Source organism: Salmo trutta, chromosome 40 (genome assembly GCF_901001165.1).
Source record: "Salmo trutta chromosome 40, fSalTru1.1, whole genome shotgun sequence".
Taxonomy (NCBI): domain Eukaryota; kingdom Metazoa; phylum Chordata; class Actinopteri; order Salmoniformes; family Salmonidae; genus Salmo; species Salmo trutta.
The window spans coordinates 7,215,016-7,239,299 of NC_042996.1; the positions used below are offsets into that span (position 1 = coordinate 7,215,016).

At 46.4% G+C, this 24,284-nt stretch overlaps 2 protein-coding genes across 4 annotated transcripts in view; both read right to left on the minus strand.

Moving 5' to 3' along the window:
* Window positions 1-719: 719 nt before the first annotated feature.
* LOC115180124 (extensin-like) lies at window positions 720-1,688 on the minus strand. Its single transcript, XM_029742022.1, has one exon. The coding sequence runs from the start codon at window positions 1,686-1,688 to the stop codon at window positions 720-722; it is 969 nt and encodes a 322-aa protein (XP_029597882.1).
* Window positions 1,689-4,271: 2,583 nt separating this feature from the next.
* Window positions 4,272-24,284, minus strand: part of LOC115180478 (ankyrin repeat and sterile alpha motif domain-containing protein 1B) — a 205,502-nt gene continuing 185,489 nt past the window's right edge. For 2 of the 3 annotated variants that reach the window (XM_029742607.1, XM_029742609.1), the window contains 6 exons: window positions 22,273-22,344; window positions 20,417-20,503; window positions 16,568-16,705; window positions 16,088-16,255; window positions 6,790-6,881; window positions 4,272-5,563 (listed from right to left, as the gene is read on the minus strand). In XM_029742607.1, coding sequence (XP_029598467.1) covers window positions 5,515-5,563; window positions 6,790-6,881; window positions 16,088-16,255; window positions 16,568-16,705; window positions 20,417-20,503; window positions 22,273-22,344 — 606 coding nt within the window. In that variant the 3' untranslated portion in view covers window positions 4,272-5,514. Of the gene's footprint in view, window positions 6,132-6,789; window positions 6,882-16,087; window positions 16,256-16,567; window positions 16,706-20,416; window positions 20,504-22,272; window positions 22,345-24,284 lie in introns of all 3 variants that reach the window. The other variant, XM_029742606.1, reaches the window with a different exon arrangement.

The following is a 24,284-nucleotide window of genomic DNA, read 5'->3' on the forward strand; positions in this document are numbered from 1 at the left end:
CTCTTGTCCTTTCCTGTCCTTCTCTTTCACCCTTCCAGATGTTCTACAGTATATCTATCTTTCTCTCTCTCCTTTTCTCCCTACATCTCTCTATCCCCATCTCACTCCCCTCACCGTCTCTCCTTTTTCTCAGTAATGTCTTTGTGAACACACATACTGAGGTAATGTCTTACACAAAACTAGCGCAGACAGCAAAGTGCAGTCAGTGAGAGAGAACCCTCTCCCTCCCTCCCTATGCTTCCTCCAGAGATGTAGATAAATATTTCACACGCTATGACACTCTCCACCCTGCCCATAATATCTTCCCCCATCTGAGGTAAGAGAAGCCAGCTACTGCCCACCATGCTTCCAAGTCTCAGTGTACAATGTTTATTCACAAGCGTTTCAGGAGACAGAATCGACGATAAACACAGAAAGTGATGAAGCCAGAAGCTATATAGCCGCTATCCTTTACTTCTTCCTACCATATTACTGTACCTAGAATGACCCAGTATCTATCTCAATTGACTGCAGATTGTTGATGTCCAATCGACAGCAGGAGAAAGAATCACAGAATCGCCACTAACCACAGAAGCCAGACTATAGCCCCAATCGTTGCCCTTGGTCTCTTGCAGTATGTACCCATATACCTTACCCAGAATGGCCCAGTAGCTATCTCAATTGAGTGCAGATTTTAGGTACCGATTGACTGCAGCATGTGGCCGACTCATTGCAGGGGTTTATGGTGTGGAACGAACCCTCACTCTGCCTTTGAACAGCTTGCTGTAAATGTTGATGGACTTGGTTTTATGGGTCTCTAGCGCAGGACTGCTGCTTCTGGGGGAGTTGGTGGTCTGAGTCTGGGGTTCTGGGGGAGTTGGTGGTCTGAGTCTGGGGTTCTGGGGGAGTTGGTCTGAGTCAGGGTTTCTGGGGGAGTTGGTGGTCTGAGTCAGGGTTTCTGGGGGAGTTGGTGGTCTGAGTCTGGGGTTCTGGGGGAGTTGGTGGTCTGAGTCTGGGGGAGTTGGTGGTCTGAGTCTGGGGTTCTGGGGTTCTGGGGAGAGTTGGTGGTCTGAGTCGGGTTCTGGGGGAGTTGGTGGTCTGAGTCTGGGGTTCTGGGGGAGTTGGTGGTCTGAGTCAGGGTTTCTGGGGGAGTTGGTGGTCTGAGTCGGGTTCTGGGGGGAGTTGGTGGTCTGAGTCAGGGTTTCTGGGGGAGTTGGTGGTCTGAGTCTGGGGTTCTGGGGGAGTTGGTGGTCTGAGTCTGGGGGAGTTGGTGGTCTGAGTCTGGGGTTCTGGGGAGAGTTGGTGGTCTGAGTCGGGTTCTGGGGGAGTTGGTGGTCTGAGTCTGGGGTTCTGGGGGAGTTGGTGGTCTGAGTCTGGGGTTCTGGGGAGAGTTGGTGGTCTGAGTCTGGGTTTCTGGGGAGAGTTGGTGGTCTGAGTCTGGGGTTCTGGGGAGAGTTGGTGGTCTGAGTCTGGGTTTCTGGGGAGAGTTGGTGGTCTGAGTCTGGGGTTCTGGGGAGAGTTGGTGGTCTGAGTCGGGTTCTGGGGGAGTTGGTGGTCTGAGTCTGGGGTTCTGGGGGAGTTGGTGGTCTGAGTCTGGGGTTCTGGGGAGAGTTGGTGGTCTGAGTCTGGGTTTCTGGGGAGAGTTGGTGGTCTGAGTCAGGGTTTCTTGTGGAAAGTCCTATGACAAATGTATGTGTAAAATCCGCCATACAAAGACACTTTGATTGATGCAGGTGTTTAATTGGTTTGAGGGTGTACATTGTGATTACGACACACTTCAGATGAGAACACTGTATGCTTACTGTTTCTCACTGTTACTGTAGATCAGCTGGACCGTCTCTCCTCTTTATTGTACTATTTGTGTGATTAGATACATGTTGACATGGCCTAGAGAAAGCTTTATGGCATGCACTCCAAAGCATTTGTCAAACATTGTGGCTTCCTCCTTATGTTGAAACCTGCTGGCTTCTGGGGCCTGTTCAGCAGAGTGCAAAGTTAAAGCCTATAGTGTCGTTGTGTAACTCTTCCTTAGCGTAGCTTTTAGACAATATCCAACCTTTCCTCCCCATACCGTCTGGACATCCCAAACACCAACACTGACAAATTCAATTGCATAAATACAATCCCTCAGGTCATAGGCTTTAAAGTGTATTGTAGATTATAGTTTGTCAACCCCTGCATGGATGGACGTACTTCACCGGTAACACTTTACTTGACACCCAGTGTCATAACACATTATGACCTTGTTATAACCTGTCATGACTCACATATTTACACCTGTTACAAATATTGCATTATTTTATGTAGGTGTCATAACCAGCCATAAGTGTCAAGAACTTTCCTTTTGTTTTAAAGTGTGTTTCTTAAATCCTTTGTTGTTGTAATGAATTCTTTAGTCATGTTTTTCCATATTTGAACTAACTTTCATGAAGCATTATGACCATCCTGTGTCACTTTAATTGGACTAAGAAAATAACTTTGTCACTGTAAGAAGCATTGACCATCCTGTGTCACTTTACTTGGACTAAGAAAATACACTTTATGACACTGTCAAGAAGCATTATGACCATCATAATCATATAAGCCAGATAGGCCTATCACGTACCTGCCCTTATATCAGTCATGTCAAAAAGAGTGTTAGGACCATATTATAACAGGTTATAACACGTTATGTAAAGTGTTGCCACTTCACCTTTGTGTCTACAACAACCAAAATAATCCTAACTATTGGGGTGGGATCACATTCAAGAAATGTTTGTTGCAGTCATGTTTTTTTCCCAAGACAGCTCTCAGTTCAATAGTACAGTATGTCAAACCAGCTTATTGTTCATTTCAATGAAATTCCTTGATTTTGACTGACAAACAAAAGTGTAAGTAGGATCATTTGTGTCATAAAGTCAGTATATTCCAAAACTGAGTTTCGTGAGATTTGTCTAACTCGGGTCATCATGATTTACATATATGCTTGGACTGGAATATTGTGGTGGTATGTCCATTAAAACGCAGGCGATTGGGCTGATATTTTATTCGATGAAATAGGATAAATGGTAAAGGATGGGTAATTAATCTGCAACAGTAAGCACATAACTAGTAACATCAAATCAAAATCAAAACATGGAATAGGACAAATAGGGCTGGAAACAGGAAACACATGATAGACAAAATGTCAACCAGAAAAGTTATCAAATTAAAAACTCAAACAAATGAAGAGGAGCACAGCACTTACATTTCAAACACACATCCAGGTAAAGGGAAAAACAGGCAGGTGAGGCCATTTTATTGAAGAGAGTGAGAGGAAGTTCTGCCTTCTGTGGTGGACTGGAGACAGGAGGGAAGTGTATGGTGATTGGTTAAAAGCTAGTCCATCAGGAAGTGTGCATCACATGGGTGCATCCATAAAGAGCCTATGAAATGGATAGAGGGGCTGTTCCAGAATGTGGTGAAAATGGCGGCCATATGGGCCAGGGAGAAATCCAAACCAGTCTAATTGGAATGAATGGCAGAGGCATAATCCTGACTTTACTTATGCCTTCATTTGATTTTCATGGATGTGATATATAAGTGTAAAAAAATTGTCAACCTAAAATAGTCATTTTAATTATAAATACAGTTTGTACAGGTTTATACCAATTCTCTCTATAAATAGCCTCTAAAATATATGTACACAGACCATACAACATCAGTACTTGTTGCCTTTACAACTTGTTTAAGTCCTATCAACTGATTCTAGCCAGTGTATGTACGGCTGTGGATTGACTGCATCGTTTGATTGGAATGTTGGCAAATTGGCAGTTCATTTGAAAAGTTTATGGAATCATTCATCTAAAACTGGATGGCTAGCTAGCTAACAAAAAATCCACTGCAGATACATTCTTCAAATTCATTATTTTACACAATTACTTATTACAGCACTGGCAAACTATGGTTGACCTACTCCCTGACCAAAATGGCTGACTTTTATCCCATCATAAGAAGGTTCAAGCCATTCTAGTTTTTTAATGACTAATTATATGGGTGCATCTCAATTGTATTTCCTTGATTCGTCACGTCCTGTCGCCTTCTAAAAAATGAATTGGAGAAGGTACAAGGGGAGGAACCTCAGACTTCCTCCAATGCCTTTGTTAGGTGAGAGAGCCAACACGAGGAATCAATGAAATACAATTGAGACTCACTCCCTGACAAAAATCAGTACAAGTTGGAAAAATGAAGGAGTCAGATAAAACATGGGATAAAAGGACATAATCTCAACCAGTACATTACAACCCAGTACAGTATAGACACGGAGACCAATGTTGATTAATGGTTGTACAAGTTGTGTTTATTCCATGTGATTTACAAGGATATAAATAATGACCAAAATGTACAAAATCTGTGTGCTGGAAGCCCAAGCCTATGTACATGAGTTAGTCAGCAGTGATGTCATCACCCTGTCCCAACCCTCCCCAATACAATCTCTACAACCATAGATTTTTTCATTTTGGTACCTTGTTTCCAGTGCGATGTGCGGCAAATATTTTATTATTTTATTTTTGTAAATGTTTTACTACATTACATGTATGAACAATGAGCTGGCAAAATATCTATGTACATTTAGAGAGGACTATGTATTCATCCGAAGAATACATAAATACTGTGGTAAAATATTCCATCTGCTTGGAGTTATGAGTCTAGCCCCATGAGAAACAGATTGGTGTGTTGACCGGACACACCAATAATAATACAAATAATAATAGCTATTATTATTAATAATAAGGAGATGAGCCATCAGAAACATTCACTCTCAGTATAGAACTATTATGGTGTTTTTTAAAGGATGGCAATCATTCTCAAGCCCGGATTTTTTCATTTCAGCATATCATATAAAAATAATGTAACATTAAGACAAGAGTAGACAAGAATAATCATAAGGTAATATAATACTCTCATATGAAACATTTAAAACGTCCGGCATTAATATGAATATTTCTTTAATTGGGATGGATGGCGTTTTACTCAGGTAGGCGGAGCCATTCTTTGTGATGCCACTTGGCACAGGGCTCACCTGTTGCATGGTGGTCCGGCACGGCTAGTCCAATTATATCCATATTATTGTATTATTGACTATTAAACAAAACTAAAACAAGAGGAAAAGAGCCAGCCAGAAGTCCTTTACCTCATCCCCATTCAAATACAGACAGTTGTCCGTTACCGTCCAGACCTTTGGTGACCGTGGTATAGAGTTCAAAGGTCAAGGTCCAATTGAATGCAGAACAGGGGCTAGAGTTGTAGTTGTGGCTGCTTCAATGAAAGTCTACATTCACATATCTGACTGACATCTGTTACTAAGCAGTCCCTTAATTGTGTGTGTGTGCAGATAGTCCATGGGTCCAATGTTTGTGGTTTGTGGGAAGATGGATGTCCTCGTTTTGTAATCAACCTTAAACACCAAGTTTAGAATGAGTGTCCATGTTTGTAGTCTTTTGACACAGAGACAGAAGGGTCCACATGTGTAGTCCTTTTTGCATTGTGTGTGAGAGGGTCCATGTTTAAGGCTGGCTACATTCTTTGCATTCCACAGTAATAGACATGGGCGTCCGGCATTGCCCTGCGAATGAGATCACACCACTTATCCAGAGAGTCCCCAAACCCCGCCTCCTATCCACCTCCACCGGCCCCGCCCCTCCCTCGTCACCAGTCAGTCCAAAATGGACTCCATGCGCCTCACAAGCCACAAGCTAAACCTTTTCAGCATTTCCCAACAAAACAAGTATAGAAAGAAAATGATTAATCTAATAATAACCCATTTAAAACAAATTCAATCTGGACACAGGTATAGCGTGTGGTTTAAAAACGATTCCTTCCTGTGTCAAAGGTCAATTCGTCTCAAATAAACAAACAACGCTTTGCCACTCAAATTTCTCAAAATATGTCTAAAAAAAATAATCTGCAGTAAAAATCAAAGACTGATATATGATAAAAACAGGAGTCTGCTTTACTAGCAACTTTTAAAGTAACATTTGCTACATCATCTCTCATAGCAGTCCATTATCCTCTCCAACTGGATGGAACTGATAAACAAATGTTCCCTCCACCTCCTCTGGGTTGCCAGTACTGGACAACAAAATCCCTCAAACATCAGCACGCAAACCTAGTGCTGGACAATTGGCTTTGCTCTAAAAACAACAAAGACAAAAAGACTGTTAGGGGTGGAGTTCTTAGCAGCATAATGGTCTAGATATTCTCATTCAGCTTGTCGAAGGGGTGAAAAAAGAGAGAGAAAAAAGAAAAGCGAGGAGAGGAGGAACAGCAGTAGGAAGAGGATAAAATGAGATGTAACCAAATGGTTCCACCCCCCTAGTCAGGAACAAAAATAACAGTGATTGACTGACTGACCAACCAACTGACTGCCTGCCTGACACATAAGAGGGGAGGGCTGACCATGGAAAATGGAAAAATAGAACTGACTGTTGCCCCCTACAGGTCTAGACAGAGAGGTGCACCATCACCCCAAGGGTAAAAGTTCATGCTCCGCCCCTGCAGGCAGGCTAAGGCGTCAACAGGACAAGGAAGGGGGGGGGGGAGAGCAAGAGAGAGGAGTGTGTGAGAGAGAGACACACAGCGCAGCGCCAAACGGCATCATGCAGAGGTTGCGGCAGCTAACGGCGGAGCGGGTTTTTTGGCCAGTGAGGTCACACACGTCGCCGCATAAGAGGGTTGCTCGTGCCGTGCAGCTCCGTTGGGGGGCCTCTAGAGGGCCAGCTCTCTGCAAGGCACACACACAGGAGTGGACAGGCGGGTGGTATACGCTATTAGAAAATAGTGGTCTCATACTTGGTGTTCGCTCCTCTCTTGGCCTCCTGCCCTGGTTCCACTATCCACGGCACGTTGGCATGACCCTTCTGCTCCATCGACGGCTGCTCCATCTGAGAGAGGGAGAAGGATTGAGAGGATGGAGAGAGAGAGAGGGGAAATAAAGAGGGAGAGAGGATGGAGAGAGAGAGGGTTAGTTAAACGTTGTCAGAGAAAAAGTGGGATAATAATACATGTCAGGAGAGAGAGAGAGAGAGGTCTGGGGCTGAGAACAGGAGAGAGAGAGAGAGAGGTCTGGGGCTGAGAGAACAGGAGAGAGAGAGAGAGGTCTGGGGCTGAGAACAGGAGAGAGAGAGAGAGAGAGAGAGATCTGGGGCTGAGAACAGGAGAGAGAGAGAGAGAGGTCTGGGGCTGAGAACAGGAGAGAGAGAGAGAGAGGTCTGGGGCTGAGAGAACAGGAGAGAGAGAGAGAGAGATCTGGGGCTGAGAGAACAGGAGAGAGAGAGAGAGAGGGTCTGGGGCTGAGAGAACAGGAGAGAGAGAGAGAGAGATCTGGGGCTGAGAGAACAGGAGAGAGAGAGAGAGAGGTCTGGGGCTGAGAGAACAGGAGAGAGAGAGAGAGAGAGGTCTGGGGCTGAGAACAGGAGAGAGAGAGAGAGAGGTCTGGGGCTGAGAGAACAGGAGAGAGAGAGAGAGAGATCTGGGGCTGAGAACAGGAGAGAGAGAGAGAGGTCTGGGGCTGAGAGAACAGGAGAGAGAGAGAGAGAGATCTGGGGCTGAGAGAACAGGAGAGAGAGAGAGAGAGGTCTGGGGCTGAGAGAACAGGAGAGAGAGAGAGAGAGGTCTGGGGCTGAGAACAGGAGAGAGAGAGAGAGAGGTCTGGGGCTGAGAGAACAGGAGAGAGAGAGAGAGAGGTCTGGGGCTGAGAGAACAGGAGAGAGAGAGAGAGAGATCTGGGGCTGAGAGAACAGGAGAGAGAGAGAGAGGTCTGGGGCTGAGAGAACAGGAGAGAGAGAGAGAGAGGTCTGGGGCTGAGAGAACAGGAGAGAGAGAGAGAGGTCTGGGGCTGAGAGAACAGGAGAGAGAGAGAGATCTGGGGCTGAGAACAGGAGAGAGAGAGAGAGAGAGAGAGTTATAGTGGAGAGGCACGATCAGACTTCCACACCAACACTTAAATATGGAGGCACTTGCTTTAGGTCTGAAAATATATTGTTGGCCTCATATCAATGTATGAATCACAATGTATTTTAATGAGGAAAGAAAACAGTATAGCTAGCTAGCCAACAGCTAGCCAACCGTTACCGACTAGCAGCGCTGTAGATACCAATACTTTACAACGGAACGATTTGACTAGTGCAGTGTTGGCTAGCTAGCTACATAGTTGTCTTTGTCATAGCTTGATAATTGTGTAGTTTAGTAATTACCGAGGTTAGCTAGCCAGCTATTGCCGTCCCCCGCGACGCCATTCTTCCTAACCCAGCCAACTATTACCGACGAGTAACACTGTAGAAACTAAATACATTACAAAGGAACGTCTTGATTAGTGTTATGTTAGCTAGCTACAAAGTTGCTTTTGTATCATGACAAGGTGTAGTACTGAAACTATCGAGGTCACCTAGCCAGCTACACGTTCAAACAAAGTCAACAACGCAGCCACTGCTAGCTAGCCTACTCCACCAACCAGCAGTACTGTATCATTTTCGTCATTTTAGTCAATAAGTTTTTATTTTTTTTATTTTATTTTTTGCAACGTAAGCTTAACTTTCTGAACATTCGAGACGTGCAGGCCACTTGTCATTCCAATCTCCTTTGCATTAGCGTAGCCTCTTCTGTAGCTTGTCAACTATGTGTCTGTCTATCCCTGTTCTCTCCCCTCTGCACAGGCCATACAAACGCTCCACACCGCGTGGCCGCTGCCACTCTAACCTGGTGGTCCCAGCGCGCACGACCCACGTGGAGTTCCAGGTCTCCGGCAGCCTCTGGAACTGCCGGTCTGCGGCCAACAAGGCTGACTTCATCTCAGCCTATGCTACCCTCCAGTCCCTAGACTTCCTGGCGCTGACGGAAACATGGATCACCACAGATAACACTGCTACTCCTACTGCTCTCTCCTCGTCTGCCCACGTGTTCTCGCATACCCCTAGAGCATCGAGCCAGCGGGGTGGTGGCACTGGAATCCTCATCTCTCCCAAGTGGACATTCTCTCTTTCTCCCCTGACCCATCTGTCTATCTCCTCATTTGAATTCCATGCTGTCACAGTTACCAGCCCTTTCAAGCTTAACATCCTCATCATTTATCGCCCTCCAGGTTCCCTTGGAGAGTTCATCAATGAGCTTGACGCCTTGATAAGTTCCTTCCCTGAGGATGGCTCACCTCTCACAGTTCTGGGTGACTTTAACCTCCCCACGTCTACCTTCGACTCATTCCTCTCTGCCTCCTTCTTTCCACTCCTCCTCTTTTGACCTCACCCTCTCACCTTCCCCCCCTACTCACAAGGCAGGCAATACGCTTGACCTCATCTTTACTAGATGCTGTTCTTCCACTAATCTCATTGCAACTCCTCTCCAAGTCTCCGACCACTACCTTGTATCCTTTTCCCTCTCGCTCTCATCAAAAACTTCTCACTCTGCCCCTACTCGGATGGTATTGCGCCGTCCCAACCTTCGCTCTCTCTCTCCCGCTACTCTCTCCTCTTCCATCCTATCATCTCTTCCCTCTGCTCAACCTTCTCCAACCTATCTCCTGATTCTGCCTCCTCAACCCTCCTCTCCTCCCTCTCTGCATCCTTTGATTTTCTCTGTCCCCTATCCTCCAGGCCGGCTCGGTCCTCCCCTCCTGCTCCGTGGCTCGACGACTCACTGCGAGCTCACAGAACAGGGCTCCGGGCAGCCGAGCGGAAATGGAGGAAAACTCGCCTCCCTGCGGACCTGGTATCCTTTCACTCCCTCCTCTCTACATTTTCCTCTTCTGTCTCTGCTGCTAAAGCCACTTTCTACCACTCTAAATTCCAAGCATCTGCCTCTAACCCTAGGAAGCTTTTTGCTACCTTCTCCTCCCTCCTGAATCCCCTTTTCCCCCCCCCCCCCCCCCCTCCTCCCTCACTGCGGATCACTTCGTCAACCATTTTGAAAAGAAGGTTGACGACATCCGATCCTCGTTTGCTAAGTCAAGCGACACCGCTGGTCCTGCTCACACTGCCCTACCCTGTGCTTTGACCTCTTTCTCCCCTCTCTCTCCAGATGAAATCTCGCGTCTTGTGACGGCCGGCCGCCCAACAACCTGCCCACTTGACCCTATCCCCTCCTCTCTTCTCCAGACCATTTCCGGAGACCTTCTCACCTCGCTCATCAACTCATCCTTGACCGCTGGCTACATCCCTTCCGTCTTCAAGAGAGCGAGAGTTGCACCCCTTCTGAAAAACCTACACTCGATCCCTCCGATGTCAACAACTACAGACCAGTATCCCTTCTTTCTTTTCTCTCCAAAACTCTTGAACGTGCCGTCCTTGGCCAGCTCTCCTGCTATCTCTCTCAGAACGACCTTCTTGATCCTAATCAGTCAGGTTTCAAGACTGGGCATTCAACTGAGACTGCTCTTCTCTGTGTCACGGAGGCTCTCCGCACTGCTAAAGCTAACTCTCTCTCCTCTGCTCTCATCCTTCTAGACCTATCTGCTGCCTTTGATACTGTGAACCATCAGATCCTCCTCTCCACCCTCTCCGAGCTGGGCATCTCCGGCGCGGCCCACGCTTGGATTGCGTCCTACCTGACAGGTCGTTCCTACCAGGTGGCGTGGCGAGAATCTGTCTCCGCACCACGTGCTCTCACCACTGGTGTCCCCCAGGGCTCTGTTCTAGGCCCTCTCCTATTCTCGCTATACACCAAGTCACTTGGCTCTGTCATATCCTCACACGGTCTCTCCTATCATTGCTATGCAGACGACACACAATTAATCTTCTCCTTTCCCCCTTCTGACAACCAGGTGGCGAATCGCATCTCTGCATGTCTGGCAGACATATCAGTGTGGATGACGGATCACCACCTCAAGCTGAACCTCGGCAAGACGGAGCTGCTCTTCCTCCCGGGGAAGGACTGCCCGTTCCATGATCTCGCCATCACGGTTGACAACTCCCTTGTGTCCTCCTCCCAGAGTGCTAAGAACCTTGGCGTGATCCTGGACAACACCCTGTCGTTCTCCACTAACATCAAGGCGGTGACCCGATCCTGTAGGTTCATGCTCTACAACATTCGCAGAGTACGACCCTGCCTCACACAGGAAGCGGCGCAGGTCCTAATCCAGGCACTTGTCATCTCCCGTCTGGATTACTGCAACTCGCTATTGGCTGGGCTCCCTGCCTGTGCCATCAAACCCCTACAACTCATCCAGAACGCCGCAGCCCGTCTGGTGTTCAACCTTCCCAAGTTCTCTCACGTCACCCCGCTCCTCCGCTCTCTCCACTGGCTTCCAGTTGAAGCTCGCATCCGCTACAAGACCATGGTGCTTGCCTACGGAGCTGTGAGGGGAACGGCACCTCCGTACCTTCAGGCTCTGATCAGGCCCTACACCCAAACAAGGGCACTGCGTTCATCCACCTCTGGCCTGCTCGCCTCCCTACCTCTGAGGAAGCACAGTTCCCGCTCAGCCCAATCAAAACTGTTCGCTGCTCTGGCACCCCAATGGTGGAACAAGCTCCCTCACGATGCCAGGACAGCGGAGTCAACCACCACCTTCCGGAGACACCTGAAACCCCACCTCTTTAAGGAATACCTGGGATAGGATAAAGTAATCCTTCTAACCCCCCCCCCTTTAAAAGATTTAGATGCACTATTGTAAAGTGGTTGTTCTACTGGATATTATAGGTGAATGCACCAATTTGTAAGTCGCTCTGGATAAGAGCGTCTGCTAAATGACTTAAATGTAAATGTAAATGTATATAATATTACAAATAATCTCTGTACTCTAACCCCACAACACCTTCCCATTGTTGAAAATGACTTGTTCAAGACCGAGCTATGCTCTTTCCCCCTCAAAAGTTAACTTTTCAACAACCAATCAAAATGCTCATTCTGGTTGCCGAGGGTGCTTTCCTTCCACCACATTGGTCCGTGATAGACTAAAAGATGATTTGGGGAGTGGGTCCCTGCCTGTGAACACTGCAAAGCTGAAACTGGAAGAATGTATGAATGCGCACACACACACACACACACACGACCTGAGTGGAGTTGACAGAGGCAGGACCAACCACCGAGACAAACAAAATAGCTTCTATTGAGTGATCAAAGTGTATGGAGACAAAACCAACAGAAAGAGCAGACAGTCAAGAGTAAGAAAGAATGGAGAAGGGAGGAAGACCTGAAAGGGAACTTTGTGAGGGTGACGGAGGAGGAGTGGTGAAGGAGGAGGAAGTGGAGGGTGGAGAGGAGGCCGGTGTGGGGTGTATATGTGACCCAGCGACCAACGGCTAGAGGGGTACATGATGACCTATAGGGGGAGGAACACAGAGGTCACAGAGAGGTCAAAGGGGGCCTGCTCGGCAACAGCACGGCAACGACACTGAAACCCTATGGTAACAGTTCGGTAACGCCATAGTAACACAACTGCAACGATGGTTAACACCAGGGACACACCAAAGGAACACTTCATGCAGGCAGAAGAACACACATATACACACACACACAAGGATGAGGTAGAGAAAGGAGGACAAGACAGAGGAAGATTTAAAAACTAAGCCGGAGAGAAGGAGGAGGAGAGGAGAGTAGGAGAAGAGAAGGAGAGGAGAGGAGGAGGAGAGAAGGAGAGGAGGAGGAGGAGAAGGAGGAGAGGAGAGAAGGAGATAAGGAGGGGAGAAAGAGAGGAGGAGAAGAGTAGGAGAGGAGGAGGAGGAGGAGGAGGAGGAGGAAAGGAGAGAGAAGGAGGAGAGGAGGAGGACAGGAGAGGAGGAGGAACAGTAATCCACAGGTTTACACAGACATAGAAGTGCTGCAAAATAATGACTGTGAACAGCTGCTGGTGGGAATATTAAGTGAATCCTGCAGCATGCTTCACTGTAGTTCCTCCACAGCACTACACAGGCCATTAACTACATTATCCGCTCACACAACACAAACACCCACGCACACACACATACAGGCATATGCTCAAATGCACACACACACGCACACACAGACACACTTTCAGGGCAGGCGGTTAATGGTTAATGTAACAGCAGCGGAGTCATGCCATCGTCCATCATCTCTGTGAATGGCCTGTGAATATGAACACACACACACACACACACGAGACAGAGGGAAAGAAAACCTCATATCTCCAACCCACTAGATAAGACAATTACAATTTTAGATAGCAGCACTACTATGACTACATATATTATATGACCTCCAACAGCACAGAGAGACTGACAAAGCTGTTCCCTGTCACTTTATCTGTCCCCTGACTCACTTTACCTGTCCCCTGACTCACTTTACCTGTCCCCTGACTCACTTTACCTGTCCCCTGACTCACTTTATCTGTCCCCTGACTCCCTTTACCTGTCCCCTGACTCCCTTTATCTGTCCCCTGACTCAATTTATCTGTCCCCTGACTCACTTTATCTGTCCCCTGACTCACTGTACCTGTCCCCTGACTCACTTTACCTGTCCCCTGACTCACTTTATCTGTCCCCTGACTCACTTTACCTGTCCCCTGACTCACTTTATCTGTCCCCTGACTCAATTTATCTGTCCCTGACTCAATTTACCTGTCCCCTGACTCACTTTACCTGTCCCCTGACTCACTTTACCTGTCCCCTGACTCAATTTACCTGTCCCCTGACTCACTTTACCTGTCCCCTGACTCAATTTACCTGTCCCCTGACTCAATTTACCTGTCCCCTGACTCACTTTATCTGTCCCCTGACTCACTTTACCTGTCCCCTGACTCACTTTCCCTGACTCACTTTACCTGTCCCCTGACTCACTTGACCTGTCCCCTGACTCACTTTACCTGTCTCCTGACTCACTTTACCTGACTCACTTTACCTGTCCCCTGACTCACTTGACCTGTCCCCTGACTCACTTTATCTGTCCCCTGACTCACTTTACCTGTCCCCTGACTCACTTTACCTGCCCCCTGACTCACTTTACCTGTCCCCTGACTCACTTTACCTGTCCCCTGACTCAATTTACCTGTCCCCTGACTCAATTTACCTGTCCCCTGACTCACTTTACCTGTCCCCTGACTCACTTTACCTGTCCCCTGACTCACTTTACCTGTCCCCTGACTCACTTTATCTGTCCCCTGACTCACTTTACCTGTCCCCTGACTCACTCAACCTGTCCCCTGACTCACTTTACCTGTCCCCTGACTCACTTTACCTGTCCTCTGACTCAATTTACCTGTCCCCTGACTCAATTTACCTGTCCCCTGACTCACTTTACCTGTCCCCTGACTCACTTTACCTGTCCCCTGACTCACTTTATCTGTCCCCTGACTCACTTTACCTGTCCCCTGACTCACTTTACCTGTCCCCTGACTCACTTTACTTTACCTGTCCCCTGACTCAATTTACCTGTCCCCTGACTCACTTTATCTGTCCCCTGACTCACTTTACCTGTCCCCTGACTCACTTTATCTGTCCCCTGACTCACTTTCTGGAAGGGGACATTAGTACTGTGTTCTGTACATGAGACGCCAGCACAAATTGCACTTACCTCACTCATAGTATGCTTCCCAAATGGCACCCTATTCCTTTATAGTGCACTACGTTTGACCAGGGCCCCTGCAATATATAGGGAATAGGGTGCCACATTTGGGCCGTGGACATACTCATATAGCCAAGTAAATCCATATGGGAACACTATACAGAATAAGGCATTTAAGGCTCCAAGGGTCTATGGTAAATCTAACTGTCCGTCTAGGTCTATTTTAAAGCTCCAGGAACTGGAATCCAAGGGGAGGCTGGGGGGAGAGGAGGCTGACAGACAGGCACTGTGGCTGGGGTAGATGGCTCTGGCAACGTCTATCTGCGTGGGACTGGGAGAGAGCATGGACAGAGCCAACACTAATACACACAAAGCTGAGAGATGCACACACACCCATAAAGCTGAGATGCACGCACGCACGCACACGCACGCACACACACGCACGCGCATGCGCACGCGCACACACGCACACACACACTGAGCAGGGCTGGGCTCCACAGAGCTCTATGTAAACAGCCCTCATCAATCACCCAGGGCTGTAAGAGACTGCAGGGAGAGAAAGATAGAGTGGGTCTTTTACAGATCAAACATTCATCTACAACAGTGATGTAGTGGTCAGAAAATAGGTGGGGAAACTCTGATCGCAGTGAAAAAAGTAACACTTCCTTTTCTTTTAGTGCATTATTCCATAAAAGGTGGGTAAAATGTGTTTACTTTCATTTACCCTCTACTACACCTCCGATCTACACCTCCGACCCGCACCTCCGACCTCCACTACACCTCCACTACAAGCTCAGTGTGGCCAAGACACACACACACTGCAACCAGATAGATAACCACGACTGACCACTGAAAAACTAGTGAGTTAACGCTATACACACCAACACACTCACAATAACACGCTGACAACACGCTAACACTGATAACACGCTAACACTGATAACACGCTAACACTGATAACACGCTAACACTGATAACACGCTAACACTGATAACACACTAACACTGATAACACGCTAACACTGATAACACGCTAACACTGAGAACACGCTAACACTGATAACACGCTAACACTGATAACACGCTAACACTGATAACACGCTAACACTGATAACACGCTAACACTGATAACAAAGATAACACTGATAACAAAGCTAACACTGATAACAAAGCTAACACTGATAACAAAGCTAAGACTGATAACAAAGATAACAAAGGCATTGAAGGAGCTTAGAGATGTTCACTCTAATGTACCTGTACTGGAACCAAAGGACAGGTGAGAGGTCATGGACAGGGTGAACAGGAGTCACAGAGTAGGTCAGAGGTCATGGGAGACACTATAGACTAGTGGATGTTGATGAGAGGTGAAAGGTGAGAGGTCATAGGAAAGGGTACAGAGGAAAGGGAAGTAGTTGTGTGATGGGGAGGGTTGGCTGCAGTATAATGTGGGACTTATAAAGGCTTATGTTGACAGGTGAAAGGTGAGATGTTGTGGAACAACTTGGTATAGGAGCTTACAGTTGGTCTAGACAGTACGGTATGGCTTGACAGACGTGTTGACGAAAGGTGAGAGGTTGTGGTGGAGGTTGTAGTAGAGGGCAAAGGTTAAACGGAGAGTATAAACTAGTGTCATTACTCACAGACTTGCGGATGTTGACGCGGGGCTTGGGGACGGGCTTGTTGGGCTTGATGTCGAAGCTCTCTGGCAGCGTGGAGGAGCCATGGCCACTCTTCCTGGCCTGCAGGGCCAGCTGGTAGGCTACCTCAAAGGCCTGGCCCAGTGTCAGGATGATCTCATATGCCAGGTTCTGTCGAAAACACACACACACAAACACACAAAATGTCATAAACACACACACACACATATATACATGTAATGTTACGCATGTATGCGCACACACTTACGCACACACACACATGCAAACACACACTATGTCAAATCTGCCATTTCATCATAACAGTAGTTCTCAAACCAGGAAGTAACTAATTTATAAAGCCACTTGTCCCCCTCACAGACAGAGGGGGCTGTGTGTGTGTGTGTGTGTGTGTGTGTGTGTGTGTGTGTGTGTGTGTGTGTGTGTGTGTGTGTGTGTGTGTGTGTGTGTGTGTGTGTGACTCACCACGTCGAAGGCAGTGAAGACATGGCAGTAGTGGTGGCTGGACTTGAGGTCTTTGGTGATGTAGGCAAACGTGGACAGATCCTCAGGATCCTGGGCCGCACAAGAGATGTTACGGATCTCATGCTCAGCTATAATGTTCTGGAGAGAGAGACAGAGGGAGAGACAGAGAAAGAGAAACGGAGAGAGAGAGAGAGAGAGACAGAGGGAAGGAAGGAGAGAGTGTGGGAGAGAGAGATAGAGGGAGAGAGAAAGACCGAAATAGAGAGAAAGACAGAGAGAGAAAGAAAGAGAGGGTTGGAGATCTTTAGAGAAAGTTTATGTGATGGAAGTTCAGACTGTTGATCTTGTGAAACCAACAATGTTATTTTTTACTTCCACCCAGGACTGTTCAGTTCTTCTCTCAGTAATGGTGCTTCCACCCAGGACTGTTCAGTTCTTCTCTCAGTAATGATGCTTCCACCCAGTACTGTTCAGTTCTTCTCTCAGTAATGATGCTTCCACCCAGTACTGTTCAGTTTTTCTCTCAGTAATGGTGCTTCCACCCAGTACTGTTCAGTTCTTCTCTCAGTAATGGTGCTTCCACCCAGTGCTGTTCAGTTCTTACTCTCAGTAATGGTGCTTCCACCCAGTACTGTTCAGTTCTTCTCTCAGTAATGGTGCTTCCACCCAGTACTGTTCAGTTCTTCTCTCAGTAATGATGCTTCCACCCAGTACTGTTCAGTTCTTCTCTCAGTAATGATGCTTCCACCCAGTACTGTTCAGTTCTTCTCTCAGTAATGGTGCTTCCACCCAGTACTGTTCAGTTCTTCTCTCAGTAATGGTGCTTCCACCCAGTACTGTTCAGTTCTTCTCTCAGTAATGGTGCTTCCAACCAGTACTGTTCAGTTCTTCTCTCAGTAATGATGCTTCCACCCAGTACTGTTCAGTTCTTCTCTCAGTAATGATGCTTCCACCCAGTACTGTTCAGTTCTTCTCTCAGTAATGGTGCTTCCACCCAGTACTGTTCAGTTCTTCTCTCAGTAATGGTGCTTCCACCCAGTACTGTTCAGTTCTTACTCTCAGTAATGGTGCTTCCACCCAGTACTGTTCAGTTCTTCTCTCAGTAATGGTGCTTCCACCCAGTACTGTTCAGTTCTTACTCTCAGTAATGGTGCTTCCACGCAGTAGTGTTCAGTTCTTATTCTCAGTAATGGTGCTTCCACCCAGTACTGTTCAGTTCTTCTCTCAGTAATGGTGCTTCCACCCAGTACTGTTCAGTTCTTACTCTCAGTAATGGTGCTTCCACCCAGTACTGTTCAGTTCTTCTCTCAGTAATGGTGCTTCCACCCAGTACTGTTCAGTTCTTCTCTCAGTAATGGTGCTTCCACCCAGTACTGTTCAGTTCTTCTCTCAGTAATGGTGCTTCCACCCAGTACTGTTCAGTTCTTCTCTCAGTAATGGTGCTTCCACCCAGGACTGTTCAGTTCTTCTCTCAGTAATGATGCTTCCACCCAGTACTGTTCAGTTCTTCTCTCAGTAATGGTGCTTCCACCCAGTACTGTTCAGTACTTCTCTCAGTAATGATGCTTCCACCCAGTACTGTTCAGTTCTTCTCTCAGTAATGGTGCTTCCACCCAGTACTGTTCAGTTCTTCTCTCAGTAATGGTGCTTCCACCCAGTACTGTTCAGTTCTTCTCTCAGTAATGGTGCTTCCACCCAGTACTGTTCAGTTCTTCTCTCAGTAATGATGCTTCCACCCAGTGCTGTTCAGTTCTTACTCTCAGTAATGGTGCTTCCACCCAGTGCTGTTCAGTTCTTCTCTCAGTAATGGTGCTTCCACCCAGTGCTGTTCAGTTCTTACTCTCAGTAATGGTGCTTCCACCCAGTACTGTTCAGTTCTTCTCTCAGTAATGGTGCTTCCACCCAGTACTGTTCAGTTCTTCTCTCAGTAATGGTGCTTCCACCCAGTGCTGTTCAGTTCTTCTCTCAGTAATGGTGCTTCCACCCAGTACTGTTCAGTTCTTCTCTCAGTAATGGTGCTTCCACCCAGTACTGTTCAGTTCTTCTCTCAGTAATGGTGCTTCCACCCAGTACTATTCAGTTCTTCTCTCAGTAATGATGCTTCCACCCAGTACTGTTCAGTTCTTCTCTCAGTAATGGTGCTTCCACCCAGTACTGTTCAGTTCTTCTCTCAGTAATGGTGCTTCCACCCAGTACTGTTCAGTTCTTCTCTCAGTAATGGTGCTTCCACCCAGTACTGTTCAGTTCTTCTCTCAGTAATGGTGCTTCCACCCAGTACTGTTCAGTTCTTACTCTCAGTAATGGTGCTTCCAACCAGTACTGTTCAGTTCTTCTCTCAGTAATGGTGCTTCCACCCAGTGCTGTTCAGTTCTTCTCTCAGTAATGGTGCTTCCACCCAGTACTGTTCAGTTCTTCTCTCAGTAATGGTGCTTCCACCCAGTGCTGTTCAGTTCTTCTCTCAGTAATGGTGCTTCCACCCAGTGCTGTTCAGTTCTTCTCTCAGTAATGATGCTTCCACCCAGTACTGTTCAGTTCTTCTCTCAGTAATGATGCTTCCACCCAGTGCTGTTCAGTTCTTCTCTCAGTAATGGTGCTTCCACCCAGTACTGTTCAGTTCTTCTCTCAGTAATGGTGCTTCCACCCAGTACTGTTCAGTACTTCTCTCAGTAATGGTGCTTCCACCCAGTGCTGTTCAGTTCTTCTCTCAGTAATGGTGCTTCCACCCAGTACTGTTCAGTTCTTCTCTCAGTAATGGTGCTTCCACCCAGTACTGTTCAGTTCTTCTCTCAGTAATGGTGCTTCCACCCAGTACTGTTCAGTTCTTCTCTCAGTAATGGTGCTTCCACCCAGTACTGTTCAGTTCTTCTCTCAGTAATGATGCTTCCACCCAGTGCTGTTCAGTTCTTCTCTCAGTAATGATGCTTCCACCCAGTACTGTTCAGTTCTTCTCTCAGTAATGATGCTTCCACCCAGTACTGTTCAGTTCTTCTCTCAGTAATGGTGCTTCCACCCAGTACTGTTCAGTTCTTCTCTCAGTAATGGTGCTTCCACCCAGTACTGTTCAGTTCTTCTCTCAGTAATGGTGCTTCCACCCAGTACTGTTCAGTTCTTACTCTCAGTAATGGTGCTTCCACCCAGTACTGTTCAGTTCTTCTCTCAGTAATGGTGCTTCCACCCAGTACTGTTCAGTTCTTACTCTCAGTAATGGTGCTTCCACCCAGTGCTGTTCAGTTCTTCTCTCAGTAATGGTGCTTCCACCCAGTACTGTTCAGTTCTTCTCTCAGTAATGGTGCTTCCACCCAGTACTGTTCAGTTCTTACTCTCAGTAATGGTGCTTCGACCCAGTACTGTTCAGTTCTTCTCTCAGTAATGGTGCTTCCACCCAGTACTGTTCAGTTCTTCTCTCAGTAATGATGCTTCCACCCAGTACTGTTCAGTTCTTCTCTCAGTAATGATGCTTCCACCCAGTACTGTTCAGTTCTTCTCTCAGTAATGGTGCTTCGACCCAGTACTGTTCAGTTCTTCTCTCAGTAATGGTGCTTCCACCCAGTACTGTTCAGTTCTTCTCTCAGTAATGATGCTTCCACCCAGTACTGTTCAGTTCTTCTCTCAGTAATGATGCTTCCACCCAGTGCTGATCAGTTCTTCTCTCAGTAATGATGCTTCCACCCAGTACTGTTCAGTTCTTCTCTCAGTAATGATGCTTCCACCCAGTACTGTTCAGTTCTTCTCTCAGTAATGGTGCTTCCACCCAGTACTGTTCAGTTCTTCTCTCAGTAATGATGCTTCCACCCAGTACTGTTCAGTTCTTCTCTCAGTAATGGTGCAGGAGGAAAGAAAGCCTCTCACCTTGTTTGTAGCGTCAATGAACTTGACTCCCTTGTAGGAGACGGACAGAACAATGGTCGGGACTTTCTTCATCTGTTCTGTAGACTTCTGTAGCGTGGAGAGAGACGGAGAGAGAGACGGAGAGAGAGACGGAGAGAGAAAGAGATGGAAAAGAGGGGTCGTCTGAGTTAACATTTGATGCCAATGAGTCAATTAGACAACACACGGCTAACACAGTCTCCCTCCATCCAGTCTCCCTTCCCAGCAGAACAATAAAACCCTACAAGAAGAATCTCTTCGCAATATAATACCATTTTAGAGAGAGTGGGGACTGTGGTTGCAAAACTTTCAATAAATTCCCCGCTTTTTTCTCAGAGATCCTGTGTTGGAGGATTCTGGATTTACTTATTCTTATATTTATAAGGAGGACTTATTCCCTCCTTATTCCGTGAATCCTCAAACCGGGATTTGGGGAAAGGCAGGGAATTTATTGAAAGTTCTCGGAATTGTGCAACCCCAGTGGGGACAGATAGAGATGAGAGCTTATGAGATGAGAGCTCAACACAAGCTTATAACGAGATGGGAAGAGAGAGAGAGAAAGATGAAATCAACACAAGCTTATAACTAAGCAGAAAAAGAGGGATAGGGATGAGCCCACTGCACAGAGAGCCAGCCTATCAACACACTCTCCTCTTTACTAGCAGAATCAATTCCAATCTTCTCAAAGTTCAAAGGTTACCCCGCGCCTTATGGAAAACAATGGGCGCAATTGACATTTTCAAAACGTATAGATTTCACCCTTGGAGGTCCTATATAACTATCAGCTTTCAACCCATAAATATTCCTCCTACGGTCCTTTCTTCTTTCTATTCCCGCCCAGACTTACGATCACCGGCTCTCGTCTGACAGCCACATGTTTCTTTTCCCTTCTCCCATTGCTAAGCTCATTATGCGCTGCCGCAGTGGGGAATGATGGGATTTAAAATCAGTATCACCCTAGTACCATTATTCCACCTGTCAGGGATTTAATATATTCAACAGATCCTGTATGAATTCCTCTCCTCTTCCTCCTCTCTCTCTCTCTCACCCCCCCCCCCCACCCCCCACCCCCCCATCTCCCCCTCTCTGTGTTTCCTCAACATCAGCATATTTCTAGTGCAGCGGTTCCCTTTCAAGATCACGGGCTTATGAGGGCCGACAAATGCAGCGCTGCGAGACACAAAGACAGAAGACGGGGGAGCAGAGGGAATTACATATGCATATGGACCATGTTGATACTGTGTCCACAAGCATGGAAATATAGAGAGAAAAGAGGCAGAGTGATGGAGAAGGGGGGGGAGTATAACAGGACCCAGGTACAGTAGGTACATCGAGAGCGGAGCTCCAAATTTAACGACCCTTGAAGTCTGACAATAAAAACAACTACAGCATCAATCGTTTTGGCAGATCAAGATAAACCGAGGGAGGGAGGGGGAGAGAGGAAGAGGCTCTCTGAGGTGTCTGCAGCATGCTGAGCTGTCTGCTCTCCTCAGATGTGACCAAACAGATAAAGATGAGGAGGAGAAAGGACGGTGGAGGGGCAGGCAGAGTACACATATTAATAGTCTGCTTCCTCACTTCCACACTGCAGTAACTCAGGAGAGAGAGAGCGAGAGAGAGAGGGGGGAAGACAGAGAGAGAAGGGGGAAGAGAGAGAGGGGGGGAAGAGAGAGAGAAGGGGGAAGAGAGACAGAGGAAGAAGGTGAATGAAAGTGAAAGAGAATAAAAGAGAGCAAAAGAGAGGGAGGTGAATCCAGGTAGAAAATGAGACTACAGTGGTGGTTAAAGTGGCCCTAGTTTCTCTCTCTGGGTGGTAGTGATGTGCCGGGCCCTCTTACCCTCATCTTGGAGCAGGCATCTTGTGTTGACTCTGTTCCTCTCAGCTCTTTCACCAGCATAGAGCCCAGGTACTGTCAGAGACATAAAGGTAAACAACGTTAACATTCACATTCCATCCTAGAGCTATTATACAGACACATGAAGGGTCATAGAATCATTCAATGTAAGATGGAAACTTAAATGATCAAATAACTTAAACTCCCAAAAGTGTAATACTTCAATTTGGAAAAAAACAACAATATTCTGCTGAGATGATGACATCACTTGCTGTGTGAGTGTGTGTGTGTGTGTGTGTGTGTGTGTTGCGTTGCAGCTGGCCAGCCAGTCACATAATAACGCAGTGCTTTCTGAAGTGATTAAAACAACCTGGAAATCCCCAGAGGAGTGTAAACAACGCTGGGGTGGGCTGGAAATGTGCAAAGTGGGGAGGTCAATAAGTGAGGACCTGGTTCGTGAGGACACAGACCCAATTTAATAAAGAAGGTGGTTTATGGGGACATTAGGGCTAAAGGGATGTAATGGGTGTACGATTAACTGCTCAGTGTGCCTACTGTTGATTTGAGAGCTAAAAGCCCCAAAGAGGATTTCTTATAGGATGTTCTGACACCCAAAGTGCAAACATTGATCGTTTTATACCTAGACCCCCTGACCCTAAATCATTTACCCTACAGGATATGCTTCTGAAAAATGTCCCGGAAAAACCATCCACATAATCTTACCCTTCGTCAAAAGATAACAAATACATTGCATTAGCTTAACGGTAACACAACCACACCCTGATTTCTCTCCTATTTTATGTGCAGTAGAAAGAATGAGTCATTTCTTTATGGGAGGTAGGCTGGTGGTTGTAGTGGGGTTGTCTGGGCTGGTTACTGCTCTGTCTGGCTCTGTTGTTAATAATGCTACGGTATCAAGGGAGTGTCGTCTGTTCTCGTATAGAGAACACTGTAAAAACGTTACAAACCTCCAAGAAGCACCTGTCTCTGGGGTGTGTGTGTGTGTGTGTGTGTGTGTGTGTGTGTGTGTGCGCGCGCATCAATGTGCAAACATACAGTAGTGTGTTACAGAGAACATAGTAATAACAACGCTACAGAGAACATAGTAATAACATTACAGAGTGAAAACGTTACAGAGAACATAGTAATAACATTACAGAGTGAAAACGCTACAGAGAACATAGTAATAACATTACAGAGTGAAAACACTACAGAGAACATAGTAATAAAATTACAGAGTGAAAACGCTACAGAGAACATAGTAATAACATTACAGAGTGAAAACATTACAGAGAACATAGTAATAACATTACAGAGTGAAAACGCTACAGAGAACATAGTAATAACATTACAGAGTGAAAACGCTACAGAGAACATAGTAATAACATTACAGAGTGAAAACGTTACAGAGAACATAGTAATAACATTACAGAGTGAAAACGTTACAGAGAACATAGTAATAACATTACAGAGTGAAAACGCTACAGGGCTTTGGGGAATCAGTGTTGACCGATTATACAGTTAGGATTATGTGTGTTATTCTAGCCATGTAAGGATGACGTAAGAGCGCGGTCAAAAGAACATAATCTTAAGAGGACACGTTGTGATAACGTTGGAGCAACATCTTATCAACGTTTCCCTTTAAGAGTACAACAACAGTGCATTCATTATAGGGAGTGCATTTTCTTGTTTCTCCTGTGTTAAAATTACATTCAACAACCATCACGCTCTAGAAATGGACAATGTAATCATGCTCGACATTAATCCCAAAAGCGTTGATATAACGTTAGGACATTGTCTAATGTAATAAAGAAGGTATGTCATATATGCAGTGATGACATTTGGCGGTCTAAGAATGTTAATAAAGAAAGCATAATGACATTAGAGCTGGTCTATAATAAAGAAAGCATAATGACATTAGAGCTGGTCTATAATAAAGAAAGCATAATGACATTAGAGCTGGTCTATAATAAAGCATAATGACATTAGAGCTGGTCTATAATAAAGCATAATGA